The 18642-nt window shown below is 39.0% G+C and overlaps 1 protein-coding gene across 2 annotated transcripts in view; it reads left to right on the top strand.

Annotated features, from left to right (window-relative positions):
- IL7 (interleukin 7) overlaps nt 1–18642 on the top strand; it is a 60452-nt gene that overhangs the window by 2043 nt on the left and 39767 nt on the right. For both annotated transcript variants that reach the window (XM_005215504.5, NM_173924.2), the window contains 1 exon segment: nt 4528–4661. In XM_005215504.5, the coding sequence (XP_005215561.1) occupies nt 4528–4661 (134 nt within the window).

Raw genomic sequence — 18642 nt, 5'->3', positions numbered from 1 at the left:
GACCACATTACATGTTGATTTCTCTGTGATGTGAGATTTTTTTTTTTTTTTCTGGCTGCACCTGTGACACATAACCTAATGTAATAAAACCAAACAGTCAATGTCTTTTTCCCCTTAAATAGGAGTATGTGGTGCAATGTTTCAGAGCTTGGCCAAGGAAGCACCACAGTGAGTTTCATGTGGAGAAAGATGGGGTTTTTGCACATTTCCCTTGAGGACACACATGCAGTTATTTTTACAGGAAGCAGTGTAGCTCAGTGGCTGAAAGCTTAGTTTCTAGACTTTTCAACCTGACAATCTTGGATTTGAATCCTGACTCTTACAAAACTCGTTTTATCCGGGGAAAAATTTGGGCCCCAGATTCTCCATCTGCCAAAATGTTTAGTAACTGATAGTACTTACCTCAAGAAATGGTTATGGGATTAAATGAAATACTGTATATAGTATTATAGGATGGCTTCAGAAATGTCTTTATCTGCTGTTTATCATAGGACTTATGGATAGAATTTATAATCCAATCAATATGTTTGTGGCAAATATTAGAATGCTTTGTGTGAACATAAAATTGATTTTAGAACCTTTAAAAGGTGGTTTTCATATATGATTATTTCCTACTGTTTATTAACTTTTTATTTATTCACTCGTTTATGCCAATTGCTCATACTAAAGCCAAATCTTATATATTCAGATAATGTCTTTCATGAAAATAGGTCTATGTAATGTGTACAGTAGACAGTCAATACATACTGATTGGTCTTAAACAGTAATGAAAGATTGGATTTGAAGGATTGTAGAAACTAATTTGTTTATGTTCACTTTGACCCCATAACAAGCATCTGAGGATTGAATGTATTATTTGGCTTAATATAAAAACCAACAAGACTTTTTTAGACAGCCATCATTCTGGTTTAACCAAATTCCCTACTGAAAACAAATTCTCCAGTTTCAATCCCTTCAGGAAATCTAAAGAAAATTCCACAAGCCCAAGCTTGCCTTGCATTATTCTTTACGGTTTATCTTTTTTTGTAACCTAAGGGAAAAGTCAAGGTGGGGGGGGATAGGGTTGGTATTCTATGCATAATCTAAAAATAAAAGCAGAGTCCTTTCCTATTGTGACAACAATGTCAAAAGCAGGCTCAAACTAGGCAATATTAATATGTTACTCTCTATGTGGTATGGAGAAAAGACTTCAGTTGAAGGCAAGTCATTAATGAGAAATCTAGGAACTTCTGAGACCTGGGTTTGAAGCACTGGAATGTATTTGCAACATTGTCCATCAGGGGATTTCAGGTTTAAAGAGTTACTGTATTTGGATGGCTAGGTAGATTCTTAGAATTAAGGTGCTTACGAGTTGAAAGGGATATCAAGGGATCAGTTAGTCTGAGGTTTTCATTGTACAAATTAGGGAAGTGAAGATTTTGAGCTGCTCTGTCCTTTTAGTGGTCTCTTAACCCATTTCCACACCAAGACACAGCCTCCAGGTCTCCCTCTGTGCTTTGTGTTGCCAAGGCTATCTGGAGCTGAGCTGCTGGTGGTGATTTAATTCCTAAGTCACGTCTAACTCTTTTGTGGCCCAGTGAACTGTAGCTTGCCAGGCTCCTCTGTCCATGGGATTTCCCAGGCAAGCATAATGGAATGAGTTGACTTTTTCTTCTCCAGGGGATCTTCCCAACCCAGAAATTGAACCCATGTCTCTTGCATTGCAGATTCTTTACTGCCAAGCCACCAGGGAAGCCCAGGGCTGACCTATTTAACAAGTTAAGTCACTCAGTCATGTCCAACTCTCTGTGACCCCGTGGACTGTAGCCCACCAGCTCCTCCATCCATGGGATTCTCCAGGCAAGAATACTGGAGTGGGTTGCCATTTCCTTCTCCAAGGGATCTTCCCAACCCAGGGATTGAACCCAGGTCTCTCACATTGCGAGCAGACACTTTAACCTCTGAGCCACCAGGGAAGCCCATTTAACAATAGTGGCAACGAAAGACACTCTAGATAAGGCAAATATTTTTTAGAATTGCACAAAAAAGACTTAATTCCCCACTAAGTCATCATTTGAAAGCATTGATAAAATACCATCCAATGACCAAGTGGATCAACATGAATTTTGGGAGCACTCATTACTGAAATTTGGAATGAAGAGGGCACAATAAGTAGTGCTCAGAAAAAATAAAACTGCCTCCTAAATCGAAGTGTAAAATGTGGACCTTTGAAATAACATTTATGTACAATAGTAAAAATGTCTCCTTTTCATTCTAATGTTTAATTACTTTGTTATTATTCCTTTAAAGCTCATTTCAAGCTATATGGTGTATAAACTTTCCTTATCCTCTATTCCTCCTGAAGTAGCCCTGCCAGACACCTTTAAGATGACAGAGAAAAGAAAAAGTTTGGCTCTGCACTATCTATACAAATCTAATTACAAAGTTAGGATACTAAATAATTAGCAATTGATCATTGTTTGAGAATCTTCAGGTGAGAGAGACAATAGTAGAAGAAAGAGAGGTGGAGATAGATAATAGAACCTGGAGGTAGTTTTCATTTAGATAAAAATGATGACATATTATTAAAAGATTATGGGTAGGCTTCCCTGGTGGCTCAGTGGTAAAGAATCCACCTACTGATGCAGGAGACATGAGTTTAATTCCTGATCTGGGAAGATCCCACGTGTCCCAGGGCAACTAAGCCCATACACCACAACTACTGAAGCTGTGCTCCAGAGCCTGGGGACCACAACTCCTAAAGCCTGTGCGCCCTAGAGCTGGTGCTCTTCAACAAGAGATGTCATGGTGATGAGAAACCCGTGCTTCGCAACTAGAGAAAAGCCCACACAACAAGGAAAACCCAGCACAACCAAAAATAAATAAATAAATAAGATTATTTTTTAGAAAGATTATGGGCATTTAGGATCAAATCCTGGTGAAGCAATTGGCTCAGGTTAGAATCCAGACCCGGCACCTACTATTTATGTTTAACAAAAAGATTAACTACCTGGTAGGACCCTTTGGATCTTTAGAGACAGTAAGTATAAGGCACTGAACAGTGCTTGGTACATGACAGGTACTCAGTTAAAGGCAACTAGCATCATCATCCGGAGAAGGCAGTGGCAACCCACTCCAGTACTCTTGCCTGGAAAATCCCAGGGATGGGGGAGCCTGGTGGACTGCTGTCTATGGGGTCGCACAGAGTTGGACATGACTGAAGCGACTTAGCAGTAGCAGCAGCAGCATCATTAATCTCCTAAGTGAATTCTTGCTCATCATGCGTACAGAAACTTAGTGTCAGAGCTTTGAGTAGATCCTGCCTCTCATTTTGTTTTTCTTACCTTGTTAAATGTCAGTATGAAGATTTGATGTGAGATTCATGTTTGTTCCTCTATCTGCTATCCAGTCTACATACTGTATTGTAAATATATGGGTCACTAACAGCACATAATTTAATGGGGAGGGTTACTCACTTTTGTATGACAGATAATGATGTAACAGATTATAATGTTATCGGGAAGTTTATGATATATTTGACAGTCTTTAGTTCCTTGGGTTCCAAGCAGCATTGTTTGTAATCTTAATCAGGAGTAGGCATACATGTGAAATGTCTTGCACTCAATGAGAATAGTTAAAGTTCACTGGTGAAAGTCACAGGAAATACATTGTCATCAACACTCAATAGTTTACAGAAAGATTCAAACAAGACACTCTGGCAAGCTTGTGAAGAAATAAAATAAGTCCCCATAAAACCAGATTTTAATCCCTCAGGGAATCCCTAGCTTTCTATCAGTGTATTACTATTGCCAAAAATGATGTCATTTATAATTTCATCCATTTTGATTAAAAAATGCCCCTAAATAAGAAGACATTTAAAAACAGATATAAATAATTAGTTAACAGGGTATGAATTTATTTATTGTTTTCCTAACATGTCAAGAAGCTAAACAGGGCTGTGTTTGAAGAGAATGTGAGTCTCTGGGCATTTAGAAATAGAAGATACTGAAAAGATAAGGGGTCTTATAATATAAATGTCAACTTTGTACCAGTTCTAGGAAAGGTAAGCCTTCTAAGGTCCATTATTAAAAAGAAAGCATATGATCATAGTGCCGTACTGTGGAGATAAACTTCCTGCAATGTTGCCTCCAGGAAACAGCTGGACACTTGATCAGCCACCAAGTTTTATATAAATATACAGTCACGTGCCATAGATCATAAACTTTCAAGAATTTCTCATTTTTAACCTATAGTTTACCTGTTTTTCTGTCAATGGAGCAAAGAGACTTTGCTGTCATCACACCTGTTCTGCACTATCCCAAAGAGTTATATCTGAATTCAAATGAAAGAAACCTAGACTCTAAAATATTGTCTTACTTTGGCTGTTACATAATAATGAACTTCGGAGTTTTTCCCTACACTCTGCAGAAGCAAGATACATTTTAAAAATTCTTAGAAATTAGTGGTCAGGCCAATTGAAACACTGCCATCAGATGATATAATATGACTTAAAACATTTGGCTGATTCTTACTTACTGTTGAATTCAGTTTCTTTTAGGTATATCTTTGGAATTCCTCCCCTGATCCTTGTTCTGTTGCCAGTAGCATCATCTGATTGTGATATTAGCGGTAAAGACGGTGGAGCATATCAGAATGTTCTAATGGTCAACATCGATGACTTGGTATGTGTTTGTTTTCCTCGCATTTTAACTCATTGGCAAAATTTTATATGTACTGTTGGTATGCAGTTTTATATTTTAGTATTTACTTATATTCTTTGAAAGACAGTGAAATAACTAAAGAATAAAAGTGAATGGGGGCTAACAGTATTTTTTTTTTAGAGTTGTCATCATTATATCCTTTAAAAAGAATTCTTTCCTAGACTCCAGACTCATCAATCCTAGTTCCCTTCACTACCAAAATTTTTCTGAACATAATTTAGCATAACTCTCTGCATCTCCTCATCTTCCACTGACAGTCCATATAAAAGCATTACACTGTGGCTTCCCTGGTAGCTCAGATGGTAAAACATCTGCCTGCAATGCTGGAGACCCAGGTTCGATACGTGGGTTGGGAAGATCCCCTGGAGAAGGAAATGGTAACCCACTCCAGTACTCTTGCCTGGAAAATCCCATGGACAGAGGAGCCTGATAGTCTACAGTCCATGGGGTTGCAAAGAGTCGGACATGATTGACAGTCCATATAAAAGCATTGTATTCGAAGAAGGAAAATAACAGAATATATAGTTTAAAATTTATCGTGAAGGGATTTCCCTGGAAGTCCAGTGGTAAGACTCCATGCTTCCACTACAGGGGAATGTGTTTGATCCCTGGTCAGGGAACTAAAATCGAAAAATTATCAAGAAGAGAAAGAGATGTATAGTTATTTTATTTTATCTGAATGTGTGTATTGGCATATACTTAAGTATTTTATATATATATATAATTTGCTGTGGTATTTTTTACTTACTTTGGACATTTTTTGATAACAGCTATTATTCTTTAGGGTAGTTTTAGGTTTACAGAAAAGTTGAGGAGAATGTAGAGAATTCCCACACACCCACCCTCCCTCTGTACAATATCCCCTGTATTTAACATCTTGCATTTGTGTGGTACATTAGTTACAATCAATGAACCAATATTGATACATTGTTATTAACTAAATCCCATAGTTGACATTAGTGTTTGTTTCTCCTGTTGCACAATTATATGGTTTTTGACAAATGGGTAATGTCCTGTATCCACCCTGACAGTATCATGCAAATAGTTTCACCATCCTTAAAAATTCCCTGTGCTCCACTGATTCATACTTCCCTCCCTCCTCTTAACCCATGGCAACCACAGATCTGTTTACGGTCTCTGCGGTTAGCCTCTAAAAATGTCATATAGTTAGAATCATGTAGTTTGTAGCTTTTTTAGACTGGATTCTTTGATTTAGCAATGTGTATTTAAGGTTCTTCCCTGCCTTTTTGTGGCTTGATAGCTCATTTCATTTTATTGTTGAATAAAATTCCATCGAATGGATGTACTACAGTTTGTTTCTCCATTCACTGATTGAAGGATATGTCTTTATTGCTTCTAATTTTGACAATTATGAATCAGTTCAGTTCAGTTCAGTCGCTCAGTCGTGTCCGACTCTTTGCGACCCCATGAATTGCAGCACACCAGGCCTCCCTCTCCATCACCAACTCCCAGAGTTCACTCAGACTCACGTCCACTGAGTCAGTCATGCCATCCAGCCATCTCATCCTCTGGCGTCCCCTTCTCCTCCTGCCCCCAGTCCCTCCCAGCATCAGAGTCTTTTCCAATGAGTCAACTCTTTGCATGAGGTGGCCAAAGTACTGGAGTTTCAGTTTTAGCATCATTCCTTCCAAAGAAATCCCAGGGCTGATCTCCTTCAGAAGGGACTGGTTGGATCTCCTTGCAGTCCAAAGGACTCTCAAGAGTCTTCTCCAACACCACAGTTCAAAAGCATCAATTCTTCGGCGCTCAGCCTTCTTCACAGTCCAACTCTCACATCCATACATACATGACCACAGGAAAAACCATAGCCTTGACTAGACGGACCTTTGTTGGCAAAGTAATGTCTCTGCTTTTGAATATGCTATCTAGGTTGGTCATAACTTTCCTTCCAAGGAGTAAGCATCTTTTAATTTTATGGCTGCAGTCACCATCTGCAGTGATTTTGGAGCCCAGAAAAATAAAGTCTGACACTGTTTCCACTGTTTCCCCATTTATTTCCCATGAAGTGATGGGACCAGATGCCATAATCTTCATTTTCTGAATGTTGAGCTTTAAGCCAACTTTTTCACTCTCCACTTTCACTTTCATCAAGAGGCTTTTTAGTTCCTCTTCACTTTCTGCCATAAGGGTGGTGTCATCTGCATATCTGAGGTTATTGATATTTCTCCCGGCAATCTGGATTCCAGCTTGTGTTTCTTCCAATTCAGCGTTTCTCATAATGTACTCTGCATATAAATTAAATAAGCAGGGTGACAATATACAGCCTTGACGGACTCCTTTTCCTATTTGGAACCAGTCTGTTGTTCCATGTCCAGTTCTAACTGTTGCTTCCTGACCTGCATACAGATTTCTCAAGAGGCAGATCGGGTGGTCTGGTATTCCCATCTCTTTCAGAATTTTCCACAGTTTATTGTGATCCACACAGTCAAAGGCTTTGGCTTAGTCAATAAAGCAGAAATAGATGTTTTTCTGGAACTCTCTTGCTTTTTCCATAATCCAGCTGATGTTGGCAATTTGATCTCTGGTTCCTCTGCCTTTTCTAAAACCAGCTTGAACATCAGGAAGTTCACAGTTCACGTATTGCTGAAGCCTGGCTTGGAGAATTTTGAGCATTACTTTACTAGCATGTGAGATGAGTGCAATTGTGCGGTAGTTTGAGCATTCTTTGTCATTGCCTTTATTTGGGATTGGAATGAAAACTGTCCTTTTCCAGCCCTGTGGCCACTGCTGAGTTTTCCAAATTTGCTGGCATATTGAGTGCAGCACTTTCACAGCATCATCTTTCAGGATTTGAAATAGCGCAACTGGAATTCCATCACCTCCACTAGCTTTGTTCGTAGTGATGCTTTCTAAGGCCCACTTGACTTCACATTCCAGGATGTCTGGCTCTAGGTCAGTGATCACACCATCATGATTATCTGGGTTGTGAAGATCTTTTTTGTACAGTTCTTCTGTGTATTCTTGCCATCTCTTCTTAATATCTTGTGCTTCTGTTAGGTCCATACCATTTCTGTCCTTTATCGAGCATAAAGCTTCTGCAAACATTTGTGTGCAGGGTTTTGTGTGGACATACATTTTCAACTCATTTGGATAAATTCCTAGGAGAATGATTGCTGGATCATATGGTAAGACTATGTTTAGCTTTGTATTAAACTGCCATGCTGTCTTCCAAAGTGACTGTACCATTTTGCATTCTCAACAGCAATGAATGAGAGCTCCTGTTGCCTTACATCCTTGCCACATTTGCTGTTGTCAGTGTTTTAAATTCTAGCCATTCTAATAGATGTTTCATTGTACTTCACTGTCCTTTTAATTAGCAGCTCCCTAATGTCATATGATGTTGAACATCCTTCACAGACTATTGCCGTCTGCATATCTTCATTGGTGAGGTATCAGAACTCACATCCTACCTGACGTCCTAACTGTATTGAATCTTACTATCCATGGTCATGGAATATCCTTCTATTTATTATTTCTTTTATCAGAGTTTTGTGCTTTTCCTCATACCAATCTTGTTCATATTTTGTTAGAACTATACTTAAGCACAGGATATTGTATTTTGGGTAGTTTTGTAAATAGTGTTGTGTTTTGAATTTCAAGTTCCAATTATTCATTGCAGGTATATAGGAGAGCAATTGACTTTCATATATAACCTTGTATCCTCAAATCTTGCTAGAACTGCTTTTAGTTCCAGGAGGTGGTATTGGTATTGTTGCTATTCTTTAGGATTTTCAACATAGACAAATGATTCATTGACCAAAATAATTTTTTTACAGTTTAAGAGCCATATTAATGTAATAGGATATGTTGATTTAACAGTAATCAGTACTTGAAACCCCAAATGACAAAGCAAACTCTCTCACACGTTCATAAGATGGAAATAATTGTCTAATCTTTCCCTTCCTTCCCCTCACTCTTTCTCTGCATACTCATACTGAAGGGGCACAGCTCCTTGGGAAATCAGTGTCTTACCTCTTGGGGGGATACAGGAAACTCAAGATGCTATATAACTGCATGCTGTACCACTTTAATACATAGAACTGCTGACAAAAAATGCACACTACATGGTAATTGCCCACTTTTTCATTTCATGAATTGAGGGCGTTTTCTGCATTAAATTATGCTCCCAAATTAATATTTTGAGTCAAGAAATGGATTTTACTCTTTACTAACTTTTAAAAACATTATTTATTTATTCATTTTAATTTTTGGTCGTGCTGGGTCTTCATTGCTGCCTGTAGGCTTTCTCCAGTTGCAATGAGCAAGGGCTGCTCTCTAGTCACAGTGCAAGGGCTTCTCATTACAGTGGCTTCTCTCGTTGCTGAGCACAGGTTCTAGGGCATGGGGGTTTCAATAACTGCGGTGCAGGGACTTAGTGGAATTTCCTGGGTCAGAGTGATCGAACCCGTGTCCCCTGCATTGGCGGGTCATTCTTAACCACTGGACACCCCAGGAGAGTCCCTTTACTTAATCACCTTCATTTCCCAAAGGAAAATTCTGAGGCTCAGGGTCACCCTGTTACGTGGCAGAGCCAGGATCTGAGCTTCTGCTGTTCACCAGCACACTCTCCTGCCTTCCAGTAGCAATCACTGTGTCATTATATGCATTCAGCCAACATTTATGTGGAGCCTGTTATGTGCCAGTTGTGAAAACCCTGTTGTGTGGTGAGGAGGTGGGGGTGTGGGGATAGATGCAAAAATAGACCAGACACAGACCTGTCTTTTAAGGACTTTACATTTGGTGATGGTTAAGTCTTGGTGTGAGAATGCAAGTTGCAGCTTGAAAAGGAGTGGCTGCCATACTCTCATTTTAAACAAACTGGTTGTGAGTCAGATTTGGAAACAAAGAAATATAAACTGTGTGCTAGGAAAACTTCAATAGATCAGCTTGACACCAGGAGAGAAACCATACTGCGGGTTAATGTGCTGATCTCCAGACCTTTTAGAGTGTACACCGTTTAGTAAAACTGTCTTAAGCCTGCACTTCCAGTATATATTTACTTACCTGTTATAGCATTTGCATAGTAATTGCATACATGTTAGTAATGATATATTCCAAACAATAAAAATTTACAAAAGATAAAGAAAAACTGTAGATAGAATTCCTAAAGCTTTTCCTTCCATGCTTGCCGTGGATTCTCCATTGTAGACTCTACTTTGAAAAGACCTCTAACATAGTGGAAGACACAAGTGTATATATAACAAGATTGTGAGTTATCTTGATGTGATGTTATTTAGACATAACCAAAAGTCAACAGTGATTTGGTCATAAAATAACATTTAATTTCAGTGCAACTTTTGAGAATTTACTGTGTACAACGTAAGTCATTAGAAAATAAGATAGTCCTTGTTCTTCTATAATTTATGAGATTAAAGTAAACACATGTTACTGTAATAGAAAGTAATGAGTAGTGCATTACAAAGCGGTTTCATACACATTATTTGAGCTTCATAATATCTCTATGACATGATAATAATAATAATCAATTCAGTTCAGTTGTTCAGTCGTGTCCAACTCTTTGTGACCCCATGGACTGCAGCATGCCAGGCTTCCCTGCCCATCACCAACTCCCGGAGCCTGCTCAAACTCATGTTCATCGAGTTGGTGATGCCACCCAATCGTCTTATCCTCTGTTAGTTATAATAATAATAATAACACAAATTCAGGGTTTACTATGTGCCAGCACTGCTCTGACCACTTTCCATGTAATAATTATATAATTTTAATATAATAATTAGATAATTCCATGTAATGAGGAAAGTGAGACCTGAACCACATAGCTGGCAAGTGGCAAAGCTGGAATTCAAATCCAAACAGTCTAGTTCCAGAAAAAGTCCTCATTATGATGAGGCAAAGCAGGCAATAGCCTGTTTTTTTTTGGTGGGGCCGGGGGTAGGGGAAACACATGATAGAATGTTACGGTAATAACATAATGAAAGAAGGGTGTCAGGACAATAAGAGGGTAACTGATCTGGTTGTATTGTAGGGAAAGGTGAAGGGGAGCTGGACAGATATTTTGAATACATCTGGATGTTAAAATCATCCAGAGCACATCAGTAAAGTAGAACTGAGTTGTGGAAGTAAGAAAGTACAAATGATGGAAGCCTTGACACAGAATCCATATAAGGTTCAGGGTAAGGGCGAGACTCATTTTTCTACTTAGCTCAGAAGGAATGGAAAATTCATAATAAATAATAAAGGTCCTTTTTCTATATGGTCTACTAAGTAAGGATTTAGATTTCTAAAACTAGGATGTCTAAGTTAAATAGAATCAGCACTTTAAGCTTCTTAATATATATTCAGTTAAGTTCAGTTCAGTCGCTCAGTCGTGTCCGACTCTTTGCGACCCCATGAATTGCAGCACACCAGGCCTCCCTCTCCATCACCAACTCCCAGAGTTCACTCAGACTCATGTCCATCGAGTAAGTGATGCCATCCAGCCATCTCATCCTCTGGCGTCCCCTTCTCCTCCTGCCCCCAATCCCTCCCAGCATCAGAGTCTTTTCCAATGAGTCAACTCTTCGCATGAGGTGGCCAAGTACTGGAGTTTCAGCTTTAGCATCATTCCTTCCAAAGAAATCCCAGGGCTGATCTCCTTCAGAAGGGACTGGTTGGATCTCCTTGCAGTCCAAGGGACTCTCAAGAGTCTTCTCCAACACTGCAGTTCAAAATCATCACTTCGGTGCTCAGCCTTCTTCACAGTCCAACTCTCACATCCATACATGACCACAGGAAAAACCATAGCCTTGACTAGACGGACCTTTATTGGCAAAGTAATGTCTCTGCTTTTGAATATGCTGTCTAGGTTGGTCATAACTTTCCTTCCAAGGAGTAAGCGTCTTTTAATTTTATGGCTGCAGTCACCATCTGCAGTGATTTTGGAGCCCAGAAAATTAAGTCTGACACTGTTTCCACTGTTTCCCCATCTATTTCCCATGAAGTGATGGGACCAGATGCCATGATCTTCCTTTTCTGAATGTTGAGCTTTAAGCCAACTTTTTCACTCTCCACTTTCACTTTCATCAAGAGGCTTTTGAGTTCCTCTTCACTTTCTGCCATAAGGGTGCTGTCATCTGCATATCTAAGGTTATTGATATTTTTCCCGGCAATCTTGATTCCAGCTTGTGTTTCTTCGAGTCCAGCGTTTCTCATGATGTACTCTGCATATAAGTTAAATAAGCAGGGTGACAATATACAGCCTTGACGGACTCCTTTCCCTATTTGGAACCAGTCTGTTGTTCCATGTCCAGTTCTAACTGTTGCTTCCTGACCTGCATACAGATTTCTCAAGAGGCAGATCGGGTGGTCTGGTATTCCCATCTCTTGAAGAATTTTCCACAGTTTATTGTGATCCACACAGTCAAAGGCTTTGGATAGTCAATAAAGCAGAAATAGATGTTTTTCTGGAACTCTCTTGCTTTTTCCATGATCCAGCTGATGTTGGCAATTTGATCTCTGGTTCCTCTGCCTTTTCTAAAACCAGCTTGAACATCAGGAAGTTCACAGTTCACGTATTGCTGAAGCCTGGCTTGGAGAATTTTGAGCATTACTTTACTAGCATGTGAGATGAGTGCAATTGTGCGGTAGTTTGAGCATTCTTTGTCATTGCCTTTCTTTGGGATTGGAATGAAAACTGTCCTTTTCCAGCCCTGTGGCCACTGCTGAGTTTTCCAAATTTGCTGGCATATTGAGTGCAGCACTTTCACAGCATCATCTTTCAGGATTTGAAATAGCGCAACTGGAATTCCATCACCTCCACTAGCTTTGTTCGTAGTGATGCTTTCTAAGGCCCACTTGACTTCACATTCCAGGATGTCTGGCTCTAGGTCAGTGATCACACCATAGTGATTATCTGGGTCATGAAGATCTTTTTTGTACAGTTCTTCTATGTATTTCTTGCCACCTCTTCTTAATATCTTCTGCTTCTGTTAGGTGCATACCATTTCTGTCCTTTATTGAGCCCATCTTTGCCTGAAATGTTCCCTTGGTATCTCTAATTTTTTTGAAGAGATCTCTAGTCTTTCCCATTCTGTTGTTTTCCTCTATTTCTTCGCATTGATCGCTGAGGAAGGCTTTCTTATCTCTTCTTGCTATTCTTTGGAACTCTGCATTCAGATGTTTATATCTCTCCTTTTCTCCTTTGCTTTTTGCTTCTCTTCTTTTCACAGCTATTTGTAAGGCCTCCCCAGACAGCAATTTTGCTTCTTTGCATTTCTTTTCCGTAGGGATGGTCTTGATTCCTGTCTCCTGTACAATATCACAAACCTCATTCCATAGTTCATCAGGCACTCTATCAGATCTAGGCCCTTAAATCTATTTCTCACTTCCACTGTATAATCATAAGGGATTTGATTTAGGTCATCCCTGAATGGTCTAGTGGTTTTCCCTACTTTCTTCAATTTAAGTCTGCATTTGGTAATAAGGAGTTCACGATCTGAGCCACAGCGAGCTCCTGGTCTTGTTTTTGTTGACTGTATAGAGCTTCTCCATCTTTGGCTGCAAAGAACATAATCAATCTGATTTCGGTGTTGACCATCTGGTGATGTCCATGTGTAGAGTCTTCTCTTGTGTTGTTGGAAGAGGGTGTTTGCCATGACCAGTGCATTTTCTTGGCAAAACTCCATTAGTCTTTGCCCTGCTTCATTCCGTATTCCAAGGCCAAACTTGCCTGTTACTCCAGGTGTTTCTTGACTTCCTACTTTTGCATTCCAGTCCCCTATAATGAAAAGGACATCTTTTTTTGGGTGTTAGTTCTAAAAGGTCTTGTAGGTCTTCATAGAACCGTTCAACTTCAGTGTTACTGGTTGGGGCACAGACTTGGATTACTGTGATATTGAATGGTTTGCCTTGGAAATGAACAGAGATCATTCTGTCGTTTTTGAGATTGCATCCAAGTACTGCATTTCAGACTCTTTTGTTGACCATGATGGCTACTCCATTTCTTCTGAGGGATTCCTGCCCACAGTAGTAGATATAATGGTCACCTGAGTTAAATTCACCCATTCCAGTCCATTTTAGTTCACTGATTCCTAGAATGTCGACATTCACTCTTGCCATCTATTGTTTGACCACTTCCAATTTGCCTTGATTCATGGACCTGACATTCCAGGTTCCTATGCAATAATGCTCTTTACAGCATCAGACCTTGCTTCTATCACCAGCCACATTCACAGCTGGGCATTGTTTTTGCTTTGGCTCCATCCCTTCATTCTTTCTGGAGTTATTTCTCCACTGATCTCCAGTAGCATATTGGGCACCTACTGACCTGGGGAGTTTCTCTTTTAGTATCCTATCATTTTGCCTTTTCATACTGTTCATGGGGTTCTCAAGGCAAGAATACTGAAGTGGTTTGCCATTCCCTTCTCCAGTGGACCACATTCTATCAGATCTCTCCACCATCACCCACCCGTCTTGGGTTGCCCCACGGGCATGGCTTAGTTTCATTGAGTTAGACAAGGCTGTGGTCCTAGTGTGATTATATTGACTGTTTCCTGTGAGTATGGTTTCAGTGTGTCTGCCCTCTGATGCCCTCTTGCAACACCTACCGTCTTACTTGGGTTTCTCTTACCCTGGGCGTGGGATATCTCTTCACGGCTGCTCCAGCAAAGCGCAGCCGCAGCTCCTTATCTTGGACGAGGGGTCTCTCCTCACCGCTGCCCTTCCTGACCTTCAACGTGGGATAGCTCCTCTAGGCCCTCCTGGGCCTGCGCAGCCACCGCTCCTCAGGCGGAGGGTAGCTCCTCTCGGCCTCCACCCCTGGCCCCGGAGTTGGGTAGCTCCTTTCGGCCGTTCCTGCGCCGTCGCAGCCGGGCACTCTCACTGCTGCCCCTGACCTCAGACGTGGGGTAATTCCTCTTGGCCGCCGCCCTTCGGGCATATATTAGGTAATACATATTACCTAATTCTTTTCCAGAAAGGGTGCACAAATGTACAGTTCTTACAGGAATATATGAGGTCATCATTTTTGTCAGCATTGAGTATTTTTATTTTTTATAATATCTAGCAAGGCAATAGAAAAACAACTTGTTTTGATTTACATTTCTTTGATTGCTTGTGACATTGTTTTTTTTTTTTTTACATGTATTCATCATTTATGTTTTTATTTTGCACTGAGATAAAATACAAAGTACTGTTAAAGTGTACAATTTAGTCACTTTAAGTATAGTCACAAGTTGTGCAATCCTCACCATTATTTACTTCCAGAACATTTCATCACCTCAAAGAATGATAAAACCATTAGCAATAGCTTTCCATTCCTCATCACTAGACTCTGGTAGCTACTAATTTACTTTCTGTTTCTATGGATCTGCCTTTTCTCCATGAGTCATACAAATGGAATCATACAATATGGAGCCTTTTGTATTGGACTTCACTTAGTGTAATGTTTTCAAGCTTAGCCCATATTATAGCATGAATCAGTACTTCATTTTTCTTATAGATTAATAATCTGTTGAATGGATATACTGTATTTCTGTTTATCCATTCATCGGTTGAATGGATACTTTTTTTCCACTGTTTGGTTATTATGAGTAATGTTTCTTCAAATCTTGGTTATACAAGTTTTTGTGGAATACTCTTTGATATATACCTACGAATGGAATTTCTGGGTCATATGGTTAACTCTGTGTTTAACTTTTTGAAGAAATGACAAACTATTTCACAAGTGGCTGCACCATTTTATACTCACATCAGCAGTATTTGAGGATTCCAGTTCTCCTTGCTGACTTTTTTACTATAGTCGTCCTAGTCGTTGTGAAGTGGTATGTCGTTGTTCCTTTGATCTATACTTCACTGATGACTAATGATGTCGAGCATCTTTTCAGTATTGACCATGCTTCTTGGCCATTTGTGTATCTTCTTTGAAGAAATTTTTTTCAAATGTTTTGCTCACTTTTAATTGGGTTGTGTTTTGTTTGGCTGTGAGAGTTTTTAAAATATATTCTGGACACTAGATGTTATCAGATGTGCAATTTGCAAATATTTTCTCCCATTCTTTGCATTTATTTTCCTTTCTTTATGGTGTCTTTTATAGCACAAAAGTTTATCTTGATGAAGTTCAACTTATTTACTCTTTCTTTTTTAGTAATGCCTTTGGTAGCATAGTTAAGAAACTATTACCTAATCCAAGATCACAAAAATTTACATTTTTTTTTCTAAGAACTTTATAGTTCATATTTAGGTCTTCAATCTATTTTTAGTTAATTTTGTACATGATATGAGCTAGGGAGTCCAATTTTATTTTTTTCCAGTTGTTCTTCACCTCTTGTTGAAAAGACTATTTTCCTCCATTGAATTGTCTTAGCACCTTTATTGAAAATCAGTTGTACTAAAATGTATAGGTATATTTAAAATTTTTAATTCCATCCCATTGCTTATATGCCCATCTTTATGTCAATACCACACAGTCTTGATGGCTGTAGCACAGTAGTTAGTTTTAAAATTATAAGTGTGAGTCTCCAACTATGTTCTTTTTTAAGATTGTTTTGGCTCTTACGGATCCTCATCACTTATTTAAGTCTGTTGTTGATATTTATTCTACTTTTTTAGGGATTCTTTTGTTTAAAAGCTTTAGAATTTAAATGTAGTACAAAACTCTGGTGATGCCATCCCTCTGTGCAATAATTATACAGCATAACTCCACACACCTATAATCATGGCCATGTCAGTGGTATGGACAGAGGAGATGACAATGGACAGGATGGAGACTGGTTTAAGACTATCGTCTTCCTTATAGCCCTCAAGATCCTTTGCCATTTTCCTATTGGCTATAATTCAGTAAGAGATCATTATATAAGTATGATAACTTTATGACTATCATACTTGTTGAAAACATTTCCCAGTTTACATTTACTTTTTATCTTGTTTTTTTAATATACAGATTTTATTTTATGTAGCCACATCTATAAAAATAGGATTACCTATAAATTAGGATGCAATATGGGCACCAAAGTGGAAGCTGCCATTTCACATTTTAAGGAGAGAAGACAATCAAGTCTTCATGGAACACATGACTTTTTTCTCCTGATTTTTTTTAAAGACAACTTTTTAGAGCAGCTTTAAGTTTACAACAAAATTGAGAGGAAGGTACATTTTTCTTATGTACCCAGTCCTCCGACCTATATATATAGCCTCCCTTATTATCAACACCATTCACTTTTTATGAAATACATCTTTTATGAAGGATGTACCTACATTGACTCATCACAATTGCCCAAAGTCCACAATTTCCCTCAGGGTTCACATTTGTGTTGTACATTCTGTGGATGTGGAGGAAGCATAATGGCATGTATCCATCATTGTAATAACATACAGAGTGTTTTCACTTTTCTAAAAGTCCTTTATGCGCTGCCTATTTATCCTTCTTCCCCCACCAACCTCTGGCAACCACTCATCTTTATATTGTTTCCTTTGCTTTGCCATTTTGAGCTTTATGCCTTCTTTCCCAATCTGTATACCTTTTATTTCCTTGCCTTATTGCATTAACAAGGACTTATTGAATAAGCAGGGACTTTCAGTACAATTTTGAAAAGAAGTGGTATGACGGGCCATCCTTGCTTTTTACCTGATCTTTGTGGGAAAACTTCGAATTCCTCATTGCTAAGTAAGACATTATTGTTGTTGTTTAGTCACTAAGTCATGTCTGACTCTCGAAACCCCACGGACTGTAGCTCACCAGATTCCTCTGGCCATGGGGTTTTCCAGGCAAGGATACTGGAGTGGGTTGCTATTTCCTTTTCCAGGGGATCTTCACCACCCAGGGATCAAACCTGCATATCCTGCATTGCAGGTGGATTCTTTAATCTGCTGAACCACCAGGGAAGCAAGCAAGCCATTAGCTGTAGTATTTTTGTGTAGTCTTTATCAAGGTGAGGAAGTTCCCTCTTTTCCTAGTATATTGAGAGTTTTTTTCTCATGAATGGGTATTAGATTTTGTCAAATGCTTTTTTTGCATCAAGTGATAAGATCATGTGATTAAAAAAAAACTGTACTGATGTGGTAGATTAAATTAATTGATTTTCCACTGTTGAATCAGCCTTGTCTGCTTGGAATAAACCCCTCTTGGTTGTGGTATATAAATCTGTTATTTACTAGATTTGATACGCTAATATTTTGTTGAGGACTTTTGCATCTGTGTTAATGGGAGAATCTGGCCTGTAGTTTTCTTTTCTTTTTTTTCCCCTTTTCTTGTCTTTTTCTGGTTCTGGTGTTAAAGTAATGGTATTCTCGTAGACTGACTTAGATGTGTTCCCTCTTCTCTGTCCTCTAAAAGAGATTGTAGAGAATTGGTCTAATTTCTTTCTTAAGTGTTTGCTAGAATTTATCAGTAAACCCATCTGGACTTGGTGCTTCCTGGCTTGGAATGTTATTAATTACTGATTCAGTTTCTTCAGTAGACATAGGCCTATTCAGATCATCTATTTCTTCTTGTGTTTTGGTCATACATAATTCTTTTCTGTTTTATATTATTTTTTAGAACTTCTTATTTTGAATTGGGGTATAGACAATTAACCACGTCGCCACAGTTTCAGGTGAAGAGCAAGGGGACTCAACCATACATATACATGTATCCATTCTCCCCCAAACCCCTCCTCTCCCATCCAGGGCTGGCACATAACATTGAGCAGAGTTTCTTGTGCTATACAATAGGTCCTTTTTGGTTATCCATTTTAAAAATATCAGGGCCACATATAATTCTTGAATGTTAAAAACACATGTAGGTTTTACCAAAAGGAATAGAACAGGCTTGGGGGGCTCCTCTACGGAGGGGATGGATCACCTTGCAAATGAATATAATTAAGAAACCAATTGCATGGTGTCGTTGGATTGTAGGATGCAAGACAAGAACCAAATCCTCAGAGAAAGCCTGGACCACTGAGTGCTGGGTTCATTATACAAAGGAGTTTGGACCTCTTTTTTAAGC

The sequence above is a fragment of the Bos taurus genome, chromosome 14, assembly GCF_002263795.3.
Source record: "Bos taurus isolate L1 Dominette 01449 registration number 42190680 breed Hereford chromosome 14, ARS-UCD2.0, whole genome shotgun sequence".
Lineage (NCBI taxonomy): Eukaryota > Metazoa > Chordata > Mammalia > Artiodactyla > Bovidae > Bos > Bos taurus.
Note: the sequence above shows the minus strand (reverse complement) of the source record. Positions and strands in the feature narration are given on the sequence as shown.